Genomic DNA, 22,126 nt, shown 5'->3' on the forward strand with positions numbered 1-22,126 from the left:
TTGGCTGCTCTGGGATCTCCGGTTGAGGCAGGCAGCGCTTGCCTCCCCCAGCCTTAAGCGCATGACGAGAACCCTGCTGGATCAGGCCCAAGAGGACCCTTCTAGTCCAGCACCCTGTTCTCACAGTGTGGCCAAATATCCCCCAAGAACTTGGGACTCTACATAGACTGCCTCTGGACCTGGAGGTTCCATTAAAAACAGAAGAAGAGCCTGTCTGCTGGATCAGGCCAGTGGCCCGTCTGGTCAGCATCCTGGTCTCTCAGCGGCCAACCAGGTGCCTCTTATGGGCATCTCTTAGTTGGTGGCCATCCTGTGGGAGGGAGTTCCATAGTTTCCCAAAATTCATCTTTTTTATTGTCTTCTTCATAAAAGCCCATGAAATATTATCAAAGGCCTTTTCAGCATTTATAAACATTAAAGCAGCTTGTTTCTCATTCCTGACCTCTAGAAAGTCTATGTTTCTTGTATTATCCTACATCTGGCGTCCTGGTAGGAAACCAGCCTGATCATGATGAATTATTTCTACCAAAACTCCTTTCATTCAGTTGGCAAGTATATTGGCAAATAGCTTATAGTCATTATTTAATAAGGAAATTAAAAGCCTATAACTTTTAAGTGAAAGTAAGTCCGCATCTTACTTTGGGATCAAAGTAATATAGGCCTCTTTCCAAGTCTCTGGTACTTTACCTATATTTGAAATCCTGTTCATTACTTCTTTTAACGGTTGTACCAACAAATCCTGCAACTTTTTATAATACTTTGCTGACAAACCGTCAGGCCCTGGCGTTTTATCTATTTTAGCTTGCTTAATTGCATCTTGCACCTCCAGCGCTATTGTTGTTGTTGTTTAGTCGTGTCCGCCTCTTCGTGACCCCCTGGACCAGAACACGCCAGGTCCTCCTGTCTTCCACTGCCTCCCGCAGTTTGGTTAGACTCATGTTTGTAGCTTCGAAAACACTATCCAACCATCTCGTCCTCCGTCGTCCCCTTCTCCTTGTGCCCTCCATCTTTCCCAACATCAGGGTCTTTTCCAGGGAGTCTTCTCTTCTCATGAGGTGGCCAAAGTCTTGGAGCCTCAGCTTCAGGATCTGTCCTTCCAGTGACCACTCAGGGCTGATTTCCTTCAGAATGGAGAGGTTTGATCTTCTTGCAGTCCATGGGACTCTCAAGAGTCTCCTCCAGCACCAGAATTCAAAAGCATCAATTCTTCGGCGATCAGCCTTCTTGATGGTCCAGCTCTCACTTCCATACATCACTACTGGGAAAGCCAGCGCTATTATTGGCGCATTTAATAAAACTATCTTTGGGGAGTTCCATAGTTGAACTCAGCGCTGCATAAAGAAGGGCTTTGGAGGTCCCCACTGTTGGCAGAGAGGAAAGGAAACTTCTCTCCATCTTTCTCTGTTCCATGTTTATCATTATTCACCTCCGCCATGTCTCCTCATAGAGGAGCTCTTTGTCTCCTTGATAATTTTGGCTCCCCTTTTCTGAACCTTTCCCAGCTCCACCGTGTCCTTTAGGAGGTGAGCCTGGCTGTGACCCCCGAAACTGAACGACGGCTAGCTGCTCCTCCCACCCTCCATGGGCATGCAGGAAGGCGCTTGGGCCAATTTGCCCTTTGACGGGGGGGGGGTGAACGGGGTGCTTTGAGTGGTTGGGCAGGGATGCTTTTGGTTCTTGCAAAGAATTGCTTCCTCTCCATTTTCCATCAGTACCTCCATTGGCACCTCTGCAGATCTCTGGGATGGGGCGGGGCATGAGCCAAGGCCTCTTTTGCCCTCTGGGAGTGGCACTGCCATGGCCTCTGGGCAAAGAGCTTGCTGGTGGCCGTGGGAGGAAAGGAGGAGCCGAGGGCAGTGAGAAGGTCCATTGCATGCAGAAGCTCCCAGGTCCAGTCCCAGTTTCTGAAACCCTGGAGAGCTGCAGCTGCGAGTCAGTGCAGGCAATATTGGGTAGGTAGTGGATGGTTCTCTAGACCAGATGGGTGGGAGGTTGCCTGCTCTTGATGGGGTTACACTTCCCCTGAAGGAGCAGGTTCACAGTTTGGGGATCCAATCTCGAGGCTCAGGTGACCTCAGTGGCCCGGAGTCCCTTCCATCATCTTTGGTTGGTGGCCCAGCTACGCCCCTATAATAAATAATAATAATAATAATAATAATAATAAATTTTATTTATATCCCACCCTCCCCAGCCGAAGCCGGGCTCAGGGTGGCTAACAACAATAAAATAGTACAACATTCTAAAATCAATTCATTATAAAATTAATTCAAATCAAATTGATGGCAACCATTAGGCTAAAGTTCTGTAGGATTACCGAAGGAGGGGGTCAGACTGTGCCCTGGCCAAAGGCCTGGTGGAACAGCTCTGTCTTGCAGGCCCTGCGGAAAGATGTCAGGTCCCGCAGGGCCCTAGGCTCTTGTGACAGAGCGTTCCACCAGATTGGAGCCGCGGCCGAGAAAGCCCTGGCTCTAGTTGAGGCCAGCCTAACCTCTCTGTGGCCTGGGACCTTCAGGATGCTTTTGTTTGCAGACCTTAAGTTTCTCTGTGGGACATACCAGGAGAGGCGGTCCCATAGGTACGAGGGTCCTAGGCCGTATAGGGCTATGAAGGTTAAAACCAGCACCTTAAACCTGATCCTGTACTCCACCGGGAGCCAGTGCAGCTGGTATAGCACCGGGTGAATGTGATCTCGCAGCGAAGACCCCGTAAGGAGTCTCGCCGCGGCATTCTGCACCCGCTGGAGTTTCTGGGTCAGTCTCAAGGGCAGCCCCACGTAGAGCGAGTTACAATAATCCAGTCTGGAGGTGACCGTCGCGTGAATCACAGTGGCAAGATCAGGGCGAGAGAGGTAAGGGGCCAACTGCTTAATACGGCGGAGATGGAAAAATGCCACCTTTGCTGTGGCTGCAACCTGCACCTCCATGGAAAGGGAGGTGTCGAAGATTACACCCAAACTCTTAATGGACGGTGCTGGCACTAATTCAACCCCTGCAAGAGATGGGAGTTGCCCCCCCAATCTCATATCGTCCTGTCCCAGCCAAAGGACCTCTGTCTTTGAAGGATTTAACTTCAACCGGCTCCCACGTAACCATCCAGCCACAGCTTCCAAACAGGGAAGGGATAGCCTAGCTACTGTTGTCTGTGCTCTGGTAATCTCAAGGTTAGATTACTGCAATGCGTTCTACGTAGGGCTGCCTCTGAAGACAGTTCAGAAACTTCAGCTGGGGCAGAATTCAGCAGCCAGGTTGCTCACCGGAGTAAGATGGTCTGAGCATATTACACCAATTCTGGTCCGACTGCACTGGCTACCGATTAGTTTCTGGGCCCAGTTCAAAGTGCTGGTTTTGAGCTATAAAGCCTTAAGCGACTCAGGACCTCAATACCCCAAGGACTGCCTCTTTCCATCTGAACCTACCCGGTCCCTGAGATCATCTTTTGAGGCCTTTCTTCGTGTGCCTCCTCCTTGAGAGGTCCGCAGGGTGGCAACATGAGAACGGGGCCTTTTCTGCAGTGGCTCCCCGTCTGTGGGGGGTTTCAGATGAGCTGCTGGCCCAAGAAGAAGAATCAGGTGGTGTTTTATTGCCTCTCTGGGCTCCTTTATGAAAGGGGAAAGGGGCATAACTTGCAGAAATCTACAGGGTGTGCAACCCAGCACTGACCAGCCTGAGAGATGTGATGCTCTGATAAGCGCCCCTTCCCCTCTGTTTTTCTGGGGTGTCTTTGGCTTTGAGGGGCTCCCTTCACCCTCTGATTCTCTCTCTCTCTCTGCAGATTCCTTTGTCAACAGCCAGGAGTGGACCTTGAGCCGGTCTGTGCCAGAGTTGAAAGTGGTGAGTTTTCCGTGGCTGTACCTGAGAACCTCGGGAGAGTCCCAGGGGCCCTGCCTTGCCCAGAACCATAATAATAATAATAATAATAACAATAACAACAACAACAACAACAACAACAACAATAACAATAATAATAATTTACCGCTTCCAACAGAATATTAAAATACAATAGTCTATTAAACATTAAAAGCTTCCCTAAACAGGGCTGCCTTCTAAAAGTCAGGTGTCTTCTAAAATATTGCAGAATCCACTTTTGTTGTCTATCAGTCCCCACATTACAGGAATTTAAAAGTGTATGAATGTTACAGGAATTCTCACCTGCGATTGGGAGAAAAGCATAAGATCCTAATCCAACCCATAACTTCCTGAGGAAATCCTCCCCCCCCCCAAGTAACAGAAATAAACTGTCAATGTAGTTTGACAAAAGCCTTTTTAGCATCAAGAGAAATAACTGCAGCCCCATCAGCTCTTTCACTGTTTGAAGCACCCCTTTTCCTATTAACCTCAAATTATCTGCTCCCCATCTTTGGCAAATAATATTAATGTACTGCTATAGCCATCCCAGTCTGGTTAGCAATGACTCCTGTTATTATCTTGCTGACTACAATAATTAGTATTGTAGGGGCAATCAGCCACTCTTCTCCCGGTGGCTGATTGCCCCATGAGAGCTCTCTGGGAATCCCGATAGACTGCCTCTGGACCTGGAGGTTCTACGAGAAGAGTCCTGCTGGGTCAGGCCCAAGGCAGCCCACTGAGCCCAGCCTCCTCTTCCAACACCGGCCACAGTATGAACACCCGTCCTCCCCACTTCGGAGGTCCTTTGGGGTCTGGATCCATGGCTGGCCCTAGATGTGTGCCCTGACCCCTCACTCCCCAGGGTATGATGGCTGGGGGCTCAGGAATACCCACCTACCCATGTTTTTTTTAACCTTGCCGTGGATGACACCCCATATATATCCCTGGTGGTCCAAGGAAGGAAGGAGATGTGGTTCTCTTCTTCCACTGGAGGCTGGAAGAATCGTAGAATTGCAGAGTTGGAAGGTCTCCAGCGGTCATCTAGTCTAACCCCCTGCCACGCCTGGTCCCGAGAAGCACCTGGATGGCAGAAACTGGGGGTTGGCAGTGTGGGACACGTGTGGTTTTGCCAAATGGCAGAGAATGGCGGGGTTGGGGGGGTTGTCCAGCAGTCTGGGTTGACCACTGAGCTCCACTGCCTTGCCAGCTGGGTCTTTTGTTAGAGCAGCCACCAGTAACTGAGGTCTCCAGTTGCCCCCCACTTGGGGGCTGGGCCCCAGAGGAGACGCGTCTGAGCCTGCAGGTGGGGGAGCTTCAGCAAGATCTGTCTTCCCTGGTGCTCCAAAGACCCCTGGAAGCTGGTCTGTCCCCCCCCCCAAAAAAAAACGATCAAAAGAGCCAGCAGAATGAGGGGTGAGCCACAGCCGCCCCAAATAAGGAGAGCCTGCTGGGCCGGGCCAGTGGCCCATCTGGGGGAGCATCCTGCTCTCACGGAGGCCGCGCCGTGGGAAGCCAGAGAGCAGGATTTGAACACAAGAGCCCTTGCCCCTCCCCACTGGTAGCAGCTCAGCTATACAATCTAATTGCCAAATGGCACCTTAAACCTGGGCTAGGGTCGCCACAACGGAATGTCTAGGTGCTATTCCCCACCCCACCCCCCAAAGTCTAGTAACTATTATTATCATTATTATTATTTCATTTTTCTCTTTTTTATATTAAATTTGCTGCTTTACAATTTAAAATACTCATTTTTACATCCTCAAAGTATCAATGACTTCCCTTCTCTTTCATTTTGCATCTCTTAAATCCCTGAATATTTCACAAAAACTAAACCATTCAGCATTCCATTACTGCATCCATCAAAACTTATTTACACTGTTAAATTTATCTTAATGCTGCCAGGGTTTTCAGCTGTTCACAATTATTTCCCATATATTCAATAAACGTTTTCCAATCTCCTCCAAACGTATGTTCTTCTTGTTCTCTTATTCTATATGTAAAGTCTACAAGCTGCACATATTCCACCAGCTTAAGTTGCCATTCTTCTTTAGTTGGGACCTTGTTCGTTTTCCGTTTTTCCATTCCACGGAAAATGGACAATAATTTCTATACCCGTAGCAGCCATGGATTTATCTAATCCTTTTTTTAAGCCATCCAGGTTGGTGGCTTTTGCTGCCTCCTTTGGGAAAGAGCTTACCTGTGCCTTTAAAACCACCTGGGAGCCAAGAGAGTCAGGGCAGGACTTCCCAAATTAACGGGTTTAACTCTTTGTTAGCCTTTGGCACTTATTATCTGCAAAGGCAAAGATCGCCACCTTCTGGGCAAAGGCTGCAGTGCTGATGGGAGTCAACCTGCATTTTATTCCTATCAGGAGGACAGTTTGGGGTGGAAAAGGGCACTCTGGGTTGCGGGCAGTTCTTCCCGGCAGGTGCCAGGTGGGGTGACAAGGGCTGCCTGGTACTGTCCCCTTAGTGTGCCCCATCTTTCTCCCCTCCACCCTTCAGAATCGTAGAGTTGGAAGTGACAAATGCAGGAATCTCAACTAAAGCATCCATGTCTTTCTTTCTTTCTTTCTTTCTTTCTTTCTTTCTTTCTTTCTTTCTTTCTTTCTATGAGATTTTTAATTATTCTTTTTCCACTGCACCATAAAATTAGAAATAGAAAAGAAAAGGACAGTAGAAATAAAGATTGAGAAAAGAAAGAGAGAGAGCAATAAGATAAAGGGTAAAAAAAACAAAACAAGAGAAGAACTTCTTATTTTCCACCTTCCTGTTCCATAAAAAGTGGAGAGCCCTTTCCTTTTAATATTTATTTGGTTTTTCAGATTAAAATTTTACAATCATATAATGAAATAATCATAAAAACAAGATTCCAAGGAACCTCCTGGGCTCTCCTCCTCCCCTTTGTGGGTCCTATTATTAATCATTCCCTCCTGCGTCTTTTATAATAATCCAAATCTTTTACGTCTCCATTATCGCCAAAGTTCACCATTAAACTACAAGTGACATTCCAATCCTGCAAGCCCACTGCTTTCCAAGGCTGTCCGTTCCTTGCTGGACAAGCTCCACAGAAACGCAGGCAGGGGCCACAGTTCCTGGCGCACTGCTCCGTCTTGCGCATGCTGGGACTGCAGAGAGGGAGAGCAAAGCCTGGCGCCGTCTTGCCCGTGTTGCCAATCAAGGGCAGGTGCCCATGGTGGGCGTCCAGCGTGGGCCAGAGGCCCCTGCCCAGCAGGGCTTGAGTTTTGAGCAGCCAGCGCTGACATTGCCAGGCTAGCTCTTTCGGAAACTCGTAGCACAATTTTCTGCGTTCCGTTTGTTCCTGCTCTTCTCATTGGAGCCCAAATACCTTGCACCATGCAATATAAACAGCAATATGAAATAAATCCAAACATTACATGCCTTCCAGACCGTCTGTAATTTTGTCTGTCCTTGACTGTTTATTTCAAATTAATCGGTCAAGGCCTTTTTTGTTTTTTCCCTAAATTTTTGATCGTCTAATAAATCATCATTTAGTCTCCATCTAAAGGAGATTTGGCTTTCCTTTTGTAGTTCCGTAATCAAGGAATTATGATCTGAAAAGGTTCTGGGATTGATTTCAATTTTTTTGACTCTTGTCTCCAATTCTTTGGAAATCTATAGGGAATCTATTCTCAAGCTGCTGTCATGTACGTGACTGTAGTAAGTGAACTCTTTATCAAACAAATGTTTTGTTCTCCATATATCTATCAAATTTAAATTTTGAGCCGTATCAAAGAAAGTCTCTGGTAACTTACCTTCTTTCGTCTCTTTTTTTCTGGGTGATCTGTCTTTATCCAGAGAAGGAACTCCATTTAAGTCTCCCATTTAGATCATCTTTTGATCTGCAAATTCAAGTAGTTCTGTTTTTTCTAATTTTTTGAAAGAGATTGCTTTTTTGTCATTGGGTGCATAAATGCCAACCAGAATCACTTTCTATCCATGAATTTTGATTTGTATTATTAAGATTCTACCTTTCTCATCCTTCTGAATCAATTTGGGTTCAAGTGCAGGTTTGATATAGAAAACTACTCCTCTCTTTTTTGTAACTGTTCATTTATCTGCGTTTATATCCCCCCGTTCCTCCAAGTCGCTCCTGGTTGTCCTTCTCCCCATTCTAGCCTCACAACGACCCTGAGAGGTAGATTAGGCTGAGAATAAGTGACTGGCCCCCAAGTTCACACAGGGAGCTCCCCGCCCAAGCCAGGATTCGAACCCTGGTCTCTCCCAGGCTGCCTTCTGGTACTCTAACCACTACACCGCACTGCCTCTCAGACGAATGATTCCTCAGAGGTAACTGCCCGACTTCCTTGAGCTTGCCTGGAATCCAAAGGGATCTCTCTCTCTCCCCCATCGTTTCTGTGCTGGAAAAGACCACTTGGTGCATTTAAGGGAAGAGCGTGGCTCCCTCCGTCAGCCCCGCCAGGCCCCGATCCAGCCTCCACCTCCCAAGCAGACAGGGCGTGGTGCTCAGCCTTGCCTTCTGTATTTCAGGGGATCGTGGGGAATCTGTCCAGTGGGAAGTCAGCCTTGGTTCACCGCTATCTGACCGGGACCTACGTACAGGAGGAATCGCCAGAAGGTAAGAGGGCAGGCCCTCTTGTGGGTCACAGCCATGCCTGGGACTCCCTGCTGTACAAAATTTATGCACTGCATAATTGCAAAATGCGCTCACTGCACGACTGTAGAAATAACAACCCTCAAAGCAGTTTACAAAAGAGAATTTTTCTTTTAAACCAACAGCAATCATTTAAGACTTTCGAAAAGTTCAAATAACAATAGGCAAGAAACAGATTAAAACTCACATCTCTTTTCTACATACCCAGGTGGGCTTGTCTGAACAAGAATGTTTTTAGCAGGCGCCAGAAAGGGGAAGGTGTCAATAGGCAGGGAGTTTCAAAGTTCATTCGCTGCCACACAGGCAGACTTGAGTTCTTACAAATAAGGAACCTCTCTTACATGACCCTTGTAGCAGCGTCAGGGCTGTCAATCAAAGTGGTTTAGGGGGTGCGGGGGGGGGGTTCCAAGTCCATGTCCGTTAGGGACAGATGTGGGGTTGTGCCTTTCGCGCTCTGCCCTGTTCCTGTGCCCAGGGCAGAGAGCAGGATCCAGCCCTTCCTGTGGTCTCCTCCTGTGGGAGAGGCCCCCCTCCATCTCTCAGACCCTCCTGGTCCTGGGGGTCAAGCGGACATCTCTGTGACTCCCTGAAGGAGCCCCTCTCCTTAATTCAATGGGCCACAGGATCCGGAAGTCCTCTTCGCTGTGCTTCTCCAACCTGCTGGGAGAGACTTTCCTCTGGTTTAATCCTGGCATCCGCTTGGCTTCCCACCAGGCACCCATCCGAAAAAACCTTGGGTGCTGTGGATGTAAACAGTACATTGGGACTGGGAACTGCAAGGGGGCTGCTGAGGACAGAGTCCCCCTTTGCCTGTTTGGCCGCCTTTAGAGTAGGGGTGGCTGTGAGTGAACTTGGAGCATCCTTGGCCCGTAGCTGTCGACTTTTCCCTTTTCTTGCGAGGAATCCTATTCGGAATAAGGGAATTTCCCTTAAAGAAAGGAAAACGTTGACAGCTATGCCTTGGCCCAGCGCAGCCTCTGTGCTGCTGGCGTGAAGGAACCGGTTTCTTTCGTGTCGCTCTGAGGCGGCCCCGATTCTGCTGCAAGGCCCAAGTTCCACTCTTGGCCTCGTCTGCTGCTCCTCCTATTTTCAGCTCTCTTACTTACAATGTGCTCTGCTCAGAATGACACTGGGGGGGGGGCAGGTTCTAATGGTCCTTTCCTAAGCACCTGGCTCTGACCAGGAGACCCCTAAAATCCCAGGCGGCCTAAGAGTTTGAGGCGGTGGGAGCAAAATGCTCTGGGCATAAGGGTCTCTTTTGTTTTGGGCCGCCTGTGCCCCAGGGAGGTGGGTCTGTGGCGAGTGTCAACGGAGAAATCTGAGGGCTCCCTTGGACAAAAAACAAGGACACCCCAGCCAGGAATACCAGAGCAAAACAGCAGCCAGTAGGCTTGGTCTTGATTGAAGACTGTCGCGACAGGACTCCCACCTGCCACCAGGTGGAACAAGATGGAAGCCCGGAACGAAAGAGAACCCAAACTTTGATTAGCTGCTAATCCCCATGTTAAAAAGGTAAAGGGACCCCTGTAAAGGTAAAGGGACCCTGACCATTAGGTCCAGTCTTGGTCGACTCTGGGGCTGTGGTGCTCATCTCGCTTTATTGGCCGAGGGAGCCGGCGTACAGCTTCCGGGGCATGTGGCCAGCATGACTAAGCCGCTTCTGGAGAACCAGAACAGCACACGGAAACGCCGTTTACCTTCCCGCCGGAGTGGTACCTATTTATCTACTTGCACTTTGACGTGATTTTGAACTGCTAGGTTAGCAGGAGCAGGGACCAAGCAACGGGAGCTCACCCCGTCACGGGGATTCGAACCGCCGACCTTCTGATCGGCAAGTCCTAGGCTCTGTGGTTTAACCCACAGCGCCACCCGCATCCCTTAATCCCCATGTTACACCCCTAAGACTACATCACTAATACATCATGGTTACATCATGAAAGGGGAGGTCTGGTGGCAGTAATCTGAGCATCCTGGACCCTGCCCCATGGTTCCCCCTGCCCTCCACCAAACACCCATCAAGTGGAACAACAGATAACATTTGGTATCGTGCAGCAGAGGCCCTTTGAATAGATAGGAAGAAACTGTGACCAAGTGTTTTGTGGGGACAAATCACAAAAGTGATTGTGCTGATTCTGGTAGTGGGCTGCATGTGCATGATATCTGCTGGAGGGGCAACCCCCCCAACCCACACATAAATTCCTGCAACAGGAGCACCATTGGCTCAGCCCCACTCCTGTTGACGCAGGACGGAAGACAAGAGAAAGAGAGAGGGGACTTATCTAGGGCAGGGCTGGGGAGACTTGGGGAGCCAAGTCCAGTGCTCTTTCTTGCGGTTGGGGGGGGGTCAGATCCCTTGCCCAGGAGGTGGACCTTTTCCAGGCTGGCTCTGCCACTGATCTCTCCCCCCACTCCACCCCCTGCCCTGCCTTCCTGTCTCCCCAGGTGGCCGGTTCAAGAAGGAGATTGTGGTGGATGGGCAGAGCTACCTGTTGCTGATCCGCGATGAAGGAGGCCCTCCTGAACTGCAGGTAAGTCTCTGGGCCCCCCTTCCTGGGGGGATTCAGGGAGGGGTCTTGCTGTGGGCCCCCTCAGCCTCTGGGAGTCGCCTCTGAAAGGCCAGGCTTTGGGGTACTCTAGCAAAGCTGACCGGAAAAGGAGCCCCAAATCAAAAAATATACAGAGAATGGAGATTATTCAAGGAGTATATATTATATTCTAAAAAATGATATTATCCTAGCAGAATTGAATGATACTTGGATATAATAAACAAATGGAATAAATATACTAGAAAAATATACAGGAAAAAGCTATGAAACAAACTGTGCGATAAAATTAAGACAATGGAAAAAGTACAACGAGAAAGATCGGAAGTTTCTTTCAGAAGGCTTTATTAGATAAGACAGGATGTTATAACTAATATTCATTTGTTATTGTTAATTCTCTCTTGTTCTTGTTTATTTTTTTTTGTACTTTTTCTTTTATATATTCATGTTTAATTTTGTTGTAAGCATCTTATCACATAAGATGATATTTTAAATTAATAAAGACGAATTTGAAAAAAAGAAAGGAGAGGCTTTTGAAACACTTCCAGGGCAGCGAGAGACCCCCTCGGACAGGAGAGCCAAAAATGGGGCTCCTCTGTTGTCCTGTTGGAAGGGCTTCTCCGAGGGTCCTGCTGGGGGCGGCGGAGGCCATGCTCCTCTGACTCCCCCCCCCCGTTCTTTCTCCAGTTTGCGGCCTGGGTGGACGCCGTGGTCTTTGTCTTCAGCCTGGAGGACGAGATCAGTTTCCAGACGGTCTACAACTACTACCTGCGGCTCTGCAGCTACCGCAACACCTCAGAGGTGCCCATGGTGTTGGTTGGCACGCAAGGTGAGCGGGGGTGGGGCCGGTCAGCGCAGGGCAGGACCCCTCCGTCCAGCCTTGGAGCGGACTGGAGGGTCAGGCAGTGGGAAGCCGCTCTCTCTGGTCTGGGGATCACGGCAGGGTCCGGGCTGCTCTACTCCGAGAAGGAAAACTCAGGAATCCCACCCGTAGCAAACTGTCTTGTCCCGGAAAAGGGTGAGCGAGAGGCTGCTTTTGTGGACTCGCCTCTGGGTTGCAAGGGGCCTGCCTTGCTGTTCTCCCCCTCCCCACATGTTAACAGAATCTAATAGTAAACAGTAAAAGTAAACACCAGCAAATAATAATAATAAACCACAATAAATAATTACCAATCTACAATCAATAAAAGTAGCAGCAAATCACAGTGCCTAAAATACCACAAAACATACAAAACCGTGTAAAAGGATCAGATTTTCTGGCCCACGTAGGACCAGTCTGGATAGTTGGCCTTGGTGAAGATTTGACATTTTCATCCCCAAAAGGTTTTTGGTTTGAGTTTCTACTGAAATGAGACTGCATTTTAATGTTGTATTTTAATCTTGTTTTTAAGTTGTATTTTAATCAATTGTTTTATATCTGGTGTTCGCCACCCTGAACCTGGTCTTGGCTGGGGAGGGTGGGGTATAAATAAAAATATTATTATTATTACATTGAGATGCAAAGACACATAACATATAAAACTATTTTCATAAAAGAACCCTGAGCTCCTCTTTTCCCAGCTGCTGCTGCTGCTGTTCTCAAAGTCATCGTCTGGGAAAGACTGGGGAGGGGGGGGGGCCACGGCAGGTGGAACTCGCACTGCCTGGTGAGGAAGACACAGTCTCTCCCCCTTCCATCCAGCCTCTGTGCTGAGAACCCAGGGAGGGAGCGCAGAGGCGGGGGCTAAGCGGTAGCTGGTTTTCAGCAGCACAATATATCACCAGCTAAACATCTCAATATACTGATATATCATCTGAAATAAAGATGGAGCTATGGAGAGGCATTGGCTGGCTTCACGGTTTTTCCTATATTGTGATTTTTGCATAGCACACGCACACACGCATCACAATTGGCGATATATTTTGTCAGGTCGGAAATTATGAAACCGATATTACGATATGGACTTGGACGATATATTGATTTATTGCCCAGCCCCAGAGACCTCCGGGTATAGGGCGGTATATAAATTTAAATAATAATAATAATAATAATCAATTGTCCAGTAGCACCTTATACCAAAAAAAGCTTATACCCAGAACAAACTTCGTTGGTCTTTACTGGACAATTTTTTAATTTTTTAATTTATTTCAACTCTGTCAGACCAACATGGCTACCTGCCTGAAAATAATAATAGGGGGTTGGCACAGATACAAAACTAAGCCACCTTAAATGGCCAAATCCCGCCCCCCAGCCCATTCTGTAGGATTGCTGTAGGATGGGGACTGCCTTGTATGGGGGGCAGAACAGAATGCATTTTCCAGCCTGGCTGGCTGGCCCACGGCAGCGCTTTGTCCCAGGTCTTGCTGGCCCCACGGTCTCAACATTCTCAGGGCTTTTCTGCAGAGGGGAGAGACGGCCAGTCTTCGCCCCGAGGAGCTTACAGTCTAGAGTTTGCCAGTGCAGTGGCAATAGGGGAAGAACAGGGGAAGGAAGGGTCGGGCATAGAGAAAAGCAAATGTGTGGGAGACCACCCTTGGCACATGGGCTCCGCGGTGGATGTGGGCCGGGGGGCCGGGGGTTATGTCTGCCTTTGCACAGACATGTTCTGGATCCAGAAGGGAAGGTCTGGGGTGCTGGGGGGGGCAGCAGTTTTTGTTCACAGTAAGCGATTTATCAGGAGGAGGAGACCTTGGGGGGTCTGCTTGGACTGGGGCCAGAAATGGAAGGTCAGGGGGGCGCCCCTCTCCAGCCCCTGGACAGATGAAAGGGAAGGGGGCCTCTTTCCCTCCCCCCTGAACTCAGAGCAGGAATGGGGATCTGCTGTGACACCCCCCTCAAAAAAAATGTGGTTGGCCTCCCACCCTTGTCCCTAACCATTGGGCAAGCTGGCTGCTGGGGCTGCTGTGAGTGGGGGGAGTCTGGCCTGGCAACATCTAGAGAGGGGCACAGCAGGGCCCCCCCAGGCATGGCGGACTTTGTTCGTTCGTTTGATCAAAATTTATACAGTGCCTGATTTGGGGGGGGGGGGAATGCCTCACAGGGTTCTGCAAAAAGACAAGAAAACCAAGGACAAAATTACTGCAAAATTACATGCAAAAAGTTAAAATGCTAAAGCGCCTTTAAGATTTGCGTCAACTTCCTAAGCGTCTGGGCAAGGAGTGTTTTTATCAGAGAGCCAGGAAGGTGCCTGCTTGAGGTCCAGAGGCAGGGAGTTCCCAAGGACACACTCAATGACTGAGTTTTTACAATGTGTCAAATGGGTGGGATGTGGCAGGGCCCATTCCGCCCACGGAGGCGACTGAGTGGCTGCACAAGGCACTGGCAACGGCCGGCCTGGCATTGTGCCCAGGCCCTGTGTGGGGCAGCAGTGACCCCTGCCTGCCCCAGGGAGGTTGGCAGCAGGGGGGCAGATGTTCTCAGGCCTCTCCCTAACTCCCTCCCTCCCTCTCAGATGCCATCAGCGCCACCAACCCCCGGGTGATTGACGACTCCCGTGCCAGGAAGCTGTCCAACGACCTGAAGCGCTGCACCTACTACGAGACCTGTGCCACCTACGGGCTCAATGTGGAGAGAGTCTTCCAGGATGGTAAGTGGGCGCCGGGGCCGCAAGAGGGGAGCGGGGCTGCCTTGCTGGGGCGCAAGAAGGGAGCCCGTCTTTCCTGGCAGCAAGCGGGCAACGGCCTTTGCCCCTGAATTGCCCTTTCTACCATGGTATGTTGACTGTTTTTTAAAGAAATACACCATTTAGAGTAGAGACTGCTGGTCCATCTTGTGGCAGTGAGTTCCACAGGCCCCTTTATGTTTTGCGTGGTCTCTGTTGGTGGCAGGGCAGTATTTTCCCGCTTGATTACCGCCCCCCCCCTGGGGCTTTGGGCTGCAGCTCCCATTAGCCCCCAGTCAGCCCCATGGAAAAGGTGGTAGAGCAAGGGTTCCCTAAGTGGGTGGAGGGATTACTTGGGGGTGGGGGGCACTCAGAGACGAGGGGGTGGCAGGGGGCACTGTACTTGCAGGTGACTATCAGGCTTTGAAAAGCTGGCATCACCAGACCAAATTCATGCCTTTTGTTGGGTTAAGAGAGTTGTAATTTGAACAGGAGTCCAAGTAATTGTTACTGTTTTTAATTGTGTTGTGCTTACATCTTCCCAATTGGGTCGTGCAAAGAGCTCTCCTGCGTAATGCATTTTATAGGGACCAAGGGGGTGGCTGAGGCCTGGCGCTCTTGCAGGGCCTTTTCAGCAGTGGCTTTCATGCGACGGTCACTTCCAGGCTTGACTACTGTAATTCGCTTTACGCGGGGCTGCCCTTGAAGCTGTCCCAGAAACTCCAGCGGGTACAGAATGCTGCAGCGAGGCTCCTCACGGGGTCTCTGCCATGGGAGCATATTCACCCAGTGCTTTTCAAGCTGCACTGGCTCCTGGTGGAGTACAGGGTCAGATTTAAGGTGCTGCTTTTGACCTTTAAAGCCCTTCACGGCCTGGGACCCTCGTACCTACGGGACCGCCTCTCCCGGTCTGCCCCACGGAGAGCCTCAAGGTCCATAAATAGCAACACCCTAGTGGTCCCGGGCCCTAAGGAAGTTAGATTGGCTTCAACCAGAGCCAGGGCCTTTTCAACACTGGCTCCGGTCTGGTGGAACGCTCTGCCTCATGAGACCAGGGCCCTGCAGGATCTGATTTCTTTCCGCAGGGCCTGTAAGACAGAGTTGTTCCGCCCGGCCTTTGGCTTGGAGCCAATTTGATTCCCTCCCTCTCTTTCTTTTTTCCTTTCCTTCTCCTCCTGCAATGAGGCTACATTTTGATATTTTAATGTTTCAATATTTTAATGTTGTATTTTAATTTTGTTTTTAAGTTGTAATCATTCAACTTGTTTTTTTATTGCTTGTAAGCCGCTCTGAGTCTGGCCTTGGCTGGGGAGGGCGGGGTATAAATAAATATTATTATTATTATTATTATTATTATTATTATTATTACTATTCTTGGCTGAGAGGGGAGGAGCCCTTGCCGTGCTTAGAGGCGGGGCCTGGTTCGGGTGAAAGCCTTCTGATTGGTCTGGGGAACAGCGGCCTGTGATTGGACCTGGAGGGCTCCGCTCAGGGAAGACAGGCAGTTAACTGCCCCTATGAGAAAGTCATGGTGGCAGAGGGGAAAGTGGGGGGCAGAGACTTGGGGTGAAGAGCAGGGGGGGGAGCCCTGCCAGGCTGCCCTCTGGGCACGTGCCCACAAAACATGGGTGAGCAAAGAGTCCCAAAGGGGTCAGCTGCCCCAGCAGGCAGAAGTGCAACTGGGAGAGCTTTTGGTGGGCTTGGGCCAAGGGCGGACGTTTGGCCCTGAGCATAGCTGTCAACTTTCCCCTTTTCTTGCGAGGAAGCCTATTTGGAATAAGGGAATTTCCCTTTAAAAAAGGAAAACATTGACAACCTGGCCTGCCAGTGCCCACCTCGCCTGCCCCCAATCTCAGAGGGGACAGCGGAGAAGCGTCACAGTGGGAAGTTACAGTGGCAGGGAGTTCCAGAGACCCGGAAATAGAGGTGGGGCAACTCATTGCCACACACCCCCCTGCAAATACCTGTTGTGGTTCAGCCTTCCAATTCTTGCCTTTCCCCAGCCCATCTGGGGGGGGGGAGGCACCCCAAGTGTGGCTGCTGTGCCAGAGATGGGGGCTGCTCCCCCCTTTCTGGAAACTGCCCCCCCCGATGGTCGCCTGGGGCTTATCTCTCCCCCCCCCGCTTTTCCAGTGGCCCAGAAGGTGGTGGCCCTGCGCAAGAAGCAGCAGCTCTCCATTGGGCCCTGCAAGTCGCTGCCCAACTCTCCCAGCCATTCGTCCGTCTCGGCTGCCTCCATCCCCTCCGTGCACATCAACCAGGTAGGGCGGGCCGGGGGGGGGGCATCTTTGGGGAGGGCCCTGGGTCTTTCCTGGGAGCTTGGAGGGTCTTTCTGGCCAGCCCCGTCAGCGGGAAGAGGCTGTCCTGGGCTGAGCCCTGCAGGAAACCAGAGTTCTTGTTGTTGTATTTAAATTTATTTAATCATTTTTTCAATACAAACAACAACTGCAAAAGACACATACAACAAAAACCACAATAACACAATTTGACAATTCAGATTTGAATACCCTGATATACCTATGACTACACCTTTTTAACAATGTTTTCCCACCTCTCTCTCCTCCCCCCACTATCCGCCTTATCGCTTAAATATTCCTTCCAGATTTCTTCATATTTATCCATTCTTAATTTGCGTCGACATGCAGTTCGTTCGTATATGTAGCTAATCTGTCCATATTATCAATCCATGTGCTCAATGAAATCTCTTTGCGGCTCTTCCAATTCATCAAAACAAGTTTTTTTGCTTCTAATATAGCACGGTACATCCATTTTTTTTTGACCCCTTGTAATCTCCCACATTTCCAGAATATAATTTAAAATTAAATTCAATTCCCCTAAATAACAATTTCTTTTTATTACTCTTGCTGTAAATATCCTCACCAGGAAAGCAGAGTTCTCGTTGCTCAGAGCTGTAGCCTCACTGAGCCAGACAGGCCTAGAAAGGGACACGAGAACCCAAAAGGGCATTGCAGGATCTGGTCCCAACCTCACAGTGGCCTCCCCAATGCTCCATATGGGAAGCTTGGAAGCAACAGCGATTCTCCAATTGTTATTCCCCATCTTCCAGGTAGACTGCCCCTGGGCATGGAGGTTCTGCTATCGCAATAGATCTCCATAAGAAGAGCCCTTGCGGCTGGATCAGGCCAATGGCCCATCTTGTCCTTGCAGAGGGCACCCAGATGCCCCCCCCCCGGGTAGCCTTCAATGGAAAAGATGGAGAGAGGATATATTGCCCTGACTGGAGGGGAAGAGCTGGCTGGCCCTCAGCTGGAGTGGCAGAAGGGGGAGCTGGTCCTGGGGGTGTCTCTGATGCCCTCTCTCTGCAAACTCAGGGGGTCAGGTGACAACTAGCACCACCCTAACGCCAACCAGCGCTTTCCGCATACTTGCAAGACTCCCTTGCCAGGCGGGTGGGTAGGAGAGCTGAAAATGATGCCAATGTATTTCACACCTGGCAGCCAATGCTCCGCTTTGGTTTCAGATAGTATCTGGGTAGACGAGTCTTAAAAGCCCAGGACAGAAATGTTCACAGTCCACCAGCGGCTCTGGTGCTCATTTGCCAGAAGTCATCTATTTAGCATTAACTCTGGCGGTTCCCTCCTTGCGAGAAGTGAGGATACAGGGAACCAGGCAGAGGGCCTTCTCGGTGGTAGCACCTGCCCTGTGGAACGCCCTCCCACCAGATGTCAAGGAAATAAATAACTTTCTGATTTTTAGAAGACATCTGAAGGCAGCCTTGGTTTGATGTTTTCTTGTGTTTTTAATATTCTGTTAGGGATGTGGATGGCTCAATTGTTTAGACCACAGGGCTTGCCGATCAGAAGGTCGGCAGTTCGAATCCCCGCGACGGGGTGAGCTCCTGTTGTTCAGTCCCTGCTCCTGCCAACCTAGCAGTTTGAAAGCACGTCAAAGTGCAAGTAGATAAATAGGTACCGTTCTGGTGGGAAGGTACACGGTGTTTCCGTGTGCTGCTTTGGTTCGCCAGAAGCAGCTTCGTCATGCTGGCCACGTGACCTGGAAAAACTGCGGACAAACGCCAGCTCCCTCGGCCTACAGAGCAAGATGAGGGCGAAAGCCCAGAGTCGTCCACGACTGGACCTAATGGTCAGGGGTACCTTTAACTTTACTAATAATATTCTGTTGGGAGCTGCCCAGAGTGGCTGAGGCAACCCAGCCAGATGGACGTGGTATAAATTATTATTATTATTATTATTAGTGTCCACTCGATTCTGACCAAACAAAGCTTCCTGGTGTATGTTTTGCTCTAGGAGGCATAGTTTGTTTGTTTGTTTTTTTTAATAATTTTTATTAAAGTTTTAGACAATAAAAAAGAGAAAGAAAAAAAAAACATACACAATACATATAACAACAACACACACAAAAAGCAACACAAAATTCAACAATAAAAACCAAAAAAAAACATAACAATTAAAAACAATATCTCTTTTCCATTTCCATTTTTAAATTACTTACTTTCTGGACTTCCTCATACCTCCCTCTTTTGTATTCCAATCCAAATTATTTGTCCAGCAGTTTCTTTTCCACTTTTTTAATCCCAAACTTTAATTTAATAAAATATTAAAATATATAACTTCAACTTCTTTAAACCTAATCCTTGGTCTTAGTATCATATAACATTAAAATTTTCCCTCTTAATATCAAATTTCCATTTCTTTAAACATCTTTAATCTTAATCTTTAATATTAGTCTATCATTAACTTTAACCTGTACAGCTGGAAACCACTTATTTTCAATCCAACATCACTCTAACATTCTTTAATTTTGCAGTGTTTCTGAAGATAGTCTTTGAATTTCTTCCAGTCTTCCTCCATCGACTCTTCTCCCTGGTCACGGATTCTACCAGTCATTTCCGCCAATTCCATATAGTCCATAAGTTTCATCTGCCATTCCTCCAGCGTGGGAAGTTCTTGTGTCTTCCAATACTTTGCGATGAGTATTCTTGCTGCTGTTGTTGCATACATAAAGAAAGTTCTATCCTTTTTTATCACCATTTGGCCGACCATGCCCAGGAGAAAGGCCTCTGGTTTCTTAGGGAAGGTATACTTAAATACCTTTTTTAATTCATTATATATCATTTCCCAGAAAGCCTTAATCTTTGGGCACGTCCACCAAAGGTGGAAAAATGTACCTTCAGTTTCTTTACATTTCCAACATTTGTTATCGGGCAAATGATAGATTTTCGCAAGCTTGACTGGGGTTATGTACCACCTGTATATCATTTTCATAATATTCTCTCTTAAGGCATTACATGCCGTAAATTTCATACCTGTGGTCCATAACTGTTCCCAGTCAGCAAACATAATATTATGTCCAACGTCCTGTGCCCATTTAATCATAGCCGATTTTACCGTTTCATCCTGAGTATTCCATTTCAGCAGCAAGTTATACATTCTTGACAAATTCTTAATTTTGGGTTCTAACAATTCTGTTTCCAATTTGGATCTTTCCACCTGGAATAGGAGGCATAGTTTGGTCAGAACTGGGTCGACACTTCCAGAGTTAATGCTAAATACTTTACTTCTGGTCAATGAGCCACCAGAGCCGCTAGAGGGCCATGAAATATTGTGTCCTGGACTTTTTAGACTTGCCCATCCATCTGAAGGTAAACGGCGTTTCCGTGCGCTGCTCTGGTTCGCCAGAAGCTGCTCAGTCCTTCTGGCCACATGACCCGGAAAAACCATCTGAGGACAAACGCTGGCTCCCTCGGCCAGTAAAGCCAGATGAGCGCCGCAACCCCAGAGTCATCCGTGACTGGACTTAACAGTCAGGGATCCCTTTACCTTTTATCCATCTGAAACCCAAGGGGCAAATTGGTTGCCAGATGTGATTTTTTTCCAGCTCTTACTAATAGAGTTTCAAGGGACTCTGAGGGTCATCCATTCTACATTGGCTCCCAGTACGTTTTCCGAGCACAATTCAAAGTGTTGGTGCTGACCTCAAAAGCCCTAAATGGCCTCAAAGGCCCAGGAGACGTGAAGGAGCGTCTCCATCCCCATCGTTCTGCCCGGACACTGGGGTCCAGCTCAGAGGGTCTTCTCGGTGGTGGCACCCGCCCTGTGGAACGCCCTCCCATCAGATGTCAAAGCGATAAACAACTACCTGACATTCAGAAGACATCTTAAGGCAGCCCTGTTCAGGGAAGTTTTTAATGTATGACATATTAGTGTATTTTTGGTCTTTGTGGAAGCCACCCAGAGTGGCTGTGGAAACCCAGCCAGATGGGCGGGGTACAAATAATAAATTATTATTATTATTATTATTATTATTATTATTATTATTATTATCCAGTCCAACTCCCTTCAATGCAGGAATCGCAAATAAAGCATCGCTGGCGAGTGGCTCCAAACCCTTGTTTAAAAACCTCCAAGGAAGGCGAGGCCTCCATTAGAAATCACTTAAGCACCGTCTGCTGTTCTTGTTGATTCTGCTGCGGCGGGGGGGTGGGATAGGTGGTTTGGTGGTGTGGGAGGCCCCCCAGTGTCACCCCCCTGGCCTCATGCGTCCCCCTTCCCCCCCAGGCTGCCAACGGGAGCGGGGCCTTCAGCGACTACTCCTCCTCTGTGCCCTCGACCCCCAGCATCAGCCAGCGAGAGCTGCGGATCGAGACCATTGCCGCCTCCAACACCCCCACCCCCATCCGCAAGCAGTCGAAGCGCCGGTCCAACATCTTCACAGTGAGTGCCTGAGTGTCCGGGGGGGGGGCGCATGGGAAGAGGGTGGGTGGCTCCTTTGGGTGGGCTGCCTGCGCAGAGCAGCCCATTCATTGCCTGCGGGGGGCAAAGTGGGGCGACACCAAGGCATAGCTGTCAACCTTCCCTTTTTTTGGTGGGAAATTCCCTTATTCCAGCACCATTTCCCGCTGCTATCCCGGATTGCTAGCTATCCCGTAGTCTGTCCCCGGGACAGATGAGGCTGCTGATCCCTTATTTTCAAATCCGAAAGTTGACAGCTATGCACCAAGGTTGCCCCACAAGGAACCACGTGGTGGGTCTTGCCCTGTTCCAAACATTTGCAAATGGTTTGGACATAGGAGGGACGCTCATCCACTTTGCAGATGATTAAAAATCGGGACAAATTGCAAACACTGCTGGGAATAGGATTGAGCTACAGGGTGACGTTGTGGAGACAGGAGGGGGGAGCAGAGATTTCATGAAGAGTCATTCTGGATTGTCCTCTCCCCTGAGTGACCATTTTTTTTAGCTTTCTTGGTTGTCCAGAAAATACTGAATTTGAGAAATTGGATCCCTCCCTCTGCCCCAAGGCCTTTGGCTTCTGCCTCTCTGATTCCTATTATTATTATTATTATTATTATTATTATTATTATTATTTAGAATGGATATACCGCCCTATACCCAGGGGCCTCAGGGCGGTTCACAGATTAAAATCAAGATATAAAATCACAAAATACCTAACAAAAATAAAAACAACAGCCCAATAGGCCTCCCGCCAAACCCCCCCCCACATTTTTAAGAAGGCATAGGATGTAAATCGGACCAACCAA

At 48.9% G+C, this 22,126-nt stretch overlaps 1 protein-coding gene across 4 annotated transcripts in view; it reads left to right on the top strand.

Moving 5' to 3' along the window:
• The window catches only part of AGAP3 (ArfGAP with GTPase domain, ankyrin repeat and PH domain 3), a 102,334-nt gene that overhangs the window by 41,537 nt on the left and 38,671 nt on the right, over positions 1–22,126 (top strand). For 3 of the 4 annotated variants that reach the window (XM_080975409.1, XM_080975411.1, XM_080975408.1), the window contains exons 2-8: positions 3,772–3,830; positions 8,357–8,444; positions 10,923–11,008; positions 11,711–11,852; positions 14,455–14,589; positions 16,738–16,865; positions 21,144–21,299. In XM_080975409.1, coding sequence (XP_080831535.1) covers positions 3,772–3,830; positions 8,357–8,444; positions 10,923–11,008; positions 11,711–11,852; positions 14,455–14,589; positions 16,738–16,865; positions 21,144–21,299 — 794 coding nt within the window. Of the gene's footprint in view, positions 1–3,771; positions 3,831–8,356; positions 8,445–10,922; positions 11,009–11,710; positions 11,853–14,454; positions 14,590–16,113; positions 16,233–16,737; positions 16,866–21,143; positions 21,300–22,126 lie in introns of those variants that run through there. The other variant, XM_080975410.1, reaches the window with a different exon arrangement.

This window comes from Podarcis pityusensis (assembly GCF_964106645.2).
Source record: "Podarcis pityusensis genome assembly, chromosome: 12".
NCBI classification, from domain to species: Eukaryota; Metazoa; Chordata; class Lepidosauria; order Squamata; family Lacertidae; genus Podarcis; species Podarcis pityusensis.